At 51.7% G+C, this 2,093-nt stretch overlaps 1 protein-coding gene across 1 annotated transcript in view; it reads left to right on the top strand.

The window, feature by feature from the left end:
• Positions 1-1,624: 1,624 nt before the first annotated feature.
• fgf11a (fibroblast growth factor 11a) overlaps positions 1,625-2,093 on the top strand; it is a 194,042-nt gene continuing 193,573 nt past the window's right edge. The window contains exon 1 of the mRNA XM_063186331.1: positions 1,625-2,093. This exon is cut by the window's right edge and continues 87 nt beyond it. Coding sequence (XP_063042401.1) covers positions 1,988-2,093 — 106 coding nt within the window. The 5' untranslated portion in view covers positions 1,625-1,987.

Below are 2,093 nucleotides of genomic sequence, written 5' to 3'. Positions count from 1 at the left end.
AGGAGTAAAGGCGACCCGCGAACAGAGGACCAAAAAACGGAGCCCAAATTACTAAAGAGCCGGATGGCGAAGAAGAGCCTGTCTTCCTCTTTTTCCTCCTCCTCCTTCACTTCCTCTTTCTCTTTCTCTTTCTCCTCCACCAACACCTTGGTCCGTCTCTTCTCTCCTGCTCCAGTCACCTCCCCACACCTCTGTCCCACCTCATCCTTCATTTTGAATGAAAGGACCAATGGTGGTTTGCCCTGTCGAGCTTTGACTGTGTGTGCTTGAGTGTGTTTCATTTCGGAGTTTTTTTTGTGAAGGTGGTGTAGGCTTTTCTTTCGGGGTTTTATTGTCTGATTGTCCGTGTCGTTTTTTATCTTCCAAAAAAAGTCATTATATCTACTTGACATAAAGTTTGGGACTGAGGTGAATTGGAGGGCGGAAAACTGCACAGAAAAAGAGAGAGAGAGAGAAAGACTAAGAGAAAGAGTGTGAGAGAGAGAGATACACGAGACCTCTTGCACTCATCCGGCCAAGCTGGGACAGGACTGAATGGGACGGGCTGGGCTGCACTAGTCTCGCTGTGCAGTGGTGTATCGTGCATCGTTTTTTTTTCGTCTCGTTTACTGCCATCCATTTACTCTATCTTGTGTGTGCGTTTGGTGTTTTTTTTTTTTTTTAAACGTATCTCTGTGCCTCGATTGGGGGAGCTTTGTCGGGCGCGAGGACCATGAGTGTGCTCTATGCGGCCCCAACAGCCCCTGTCTGTCTGTTGTGACAGCAGCATACGTGACAACGTTGTCTCGACGTTTTCTCAACGCTCCAACCAACACTGTCAAAACAGCAGTGCTTTCTCTCTTTTTTTTTTTTTGCTATTCTCCTATCTGGCTGGATATTATCCGTCTGCTCTGATAATCTGATCCAAAGAGACATTCCAGTCAGTTGACGTCAAATAACAACATTAACGGCAAGTGATTGAGTTCGAACGACTTCTGTGTCGAGGAACGAAGGCTGGACACACTTCATTGCCACTTACTGCTGTTTTCGATTGGTCAACCGGACAGGGCAGCTTGCAGTAAAAAAAAAGAAAAAAAAGAAAAAACGACCGCCCTCATTGGCTGGTGGAGGACCAGAGGGGGAGAGCGGAGCGGAGGAGGGAGTGGGAGGGAAGGGGGGCAGCCAGGATTAATTTGCCCACACAGAGGAGCTGGGACGTGGGGAGAGCCCATGGAGACAGCAGGGGGTAGCCTGGTACTGTCCATTTCTCTACCGCTCAACTCTGGCTCTGGTGCCTCTGTGCTGCCGGTGACAAGATGACTTGTGTGAGATTATGTCCATGTGTTTGGAGAGGGAAGGTCAGTTGTCAGACCAACACTTGATCTGCAAGGAGGAACTCTATTATAAAGACTTAAAGGGAACTCTATCCAAGGAGTACAGACGTTTATTGTAACAGAAAAAAACTACAACTACCAAAGGTCTACTTGGCTCTCCTGATTGACGATAACAACGACAACGGCAACAACAACAAATTCTCTAAACTTCATTGGGAGTTGTGGACTCCACCCACGCCCCACCCACCACTGCACGGTTGTCTATTTCTACCCCCAGCACAACCTCCAAACTCAAAGCCAACACTGAGTTTCTCCCGTTCAGACAAACAGGTCACGGGAGAAGACCCAAACTCCCCCCCACTCGTCCCTCCTCCTCACACTCCCCCCTCCCCCAATAGCCGCGATCAGCCCAGCCGTCCGTCCAATCGCCACCTCCGCCCCCGTCGCCCTGGGAGACCCGGGAGGGGGGCGGCCGACCTTAGCCCCACGCGCCCCCCCTAACCCCCAAGTCGGCTCCCGACGCCGACGCAGACGACGCCGCACCCGCAGGCTAACGCCAGGGCTTAGCGTCAGCCTCTGCTGGTTCCGGTTCCGACTCTGGGTCCGGCTCCTCGGCAACAGTCGCCGTTGTCGTCAACGACAACAAAGTCGCCGTTGTCAACGTCTTCCACAAGATGGCCGCTCTTGCCAGCTCACTAATTCGTCAAAAACGGGAAGTGAAGGACCAGCAAGCCAACCGGCAGACCAACACCAAGCGCAAGCCATGCCCCAAGGCCAACA

The sequence above is a fragment of the Engraulis encrasicolus genome, chromosome 21 (assembly GCF_034702125.1).
Source record: "Engraulis encrasicolus isolate BLACKSEA-1 chromosome 21, IST_EnEncr_1.0, whole genome shotgun sequence".
NCBI lineage: Eukaryota > Metazoa > Chordata > Actinopteri > Clupeiformes > Engraulidae > Engraulis > Engraulis encrasicolus.
Note: the sequence above shows the minus strand (reverse complement) of the source record. Positions and strands in the feature narration are given on the sequence as shown.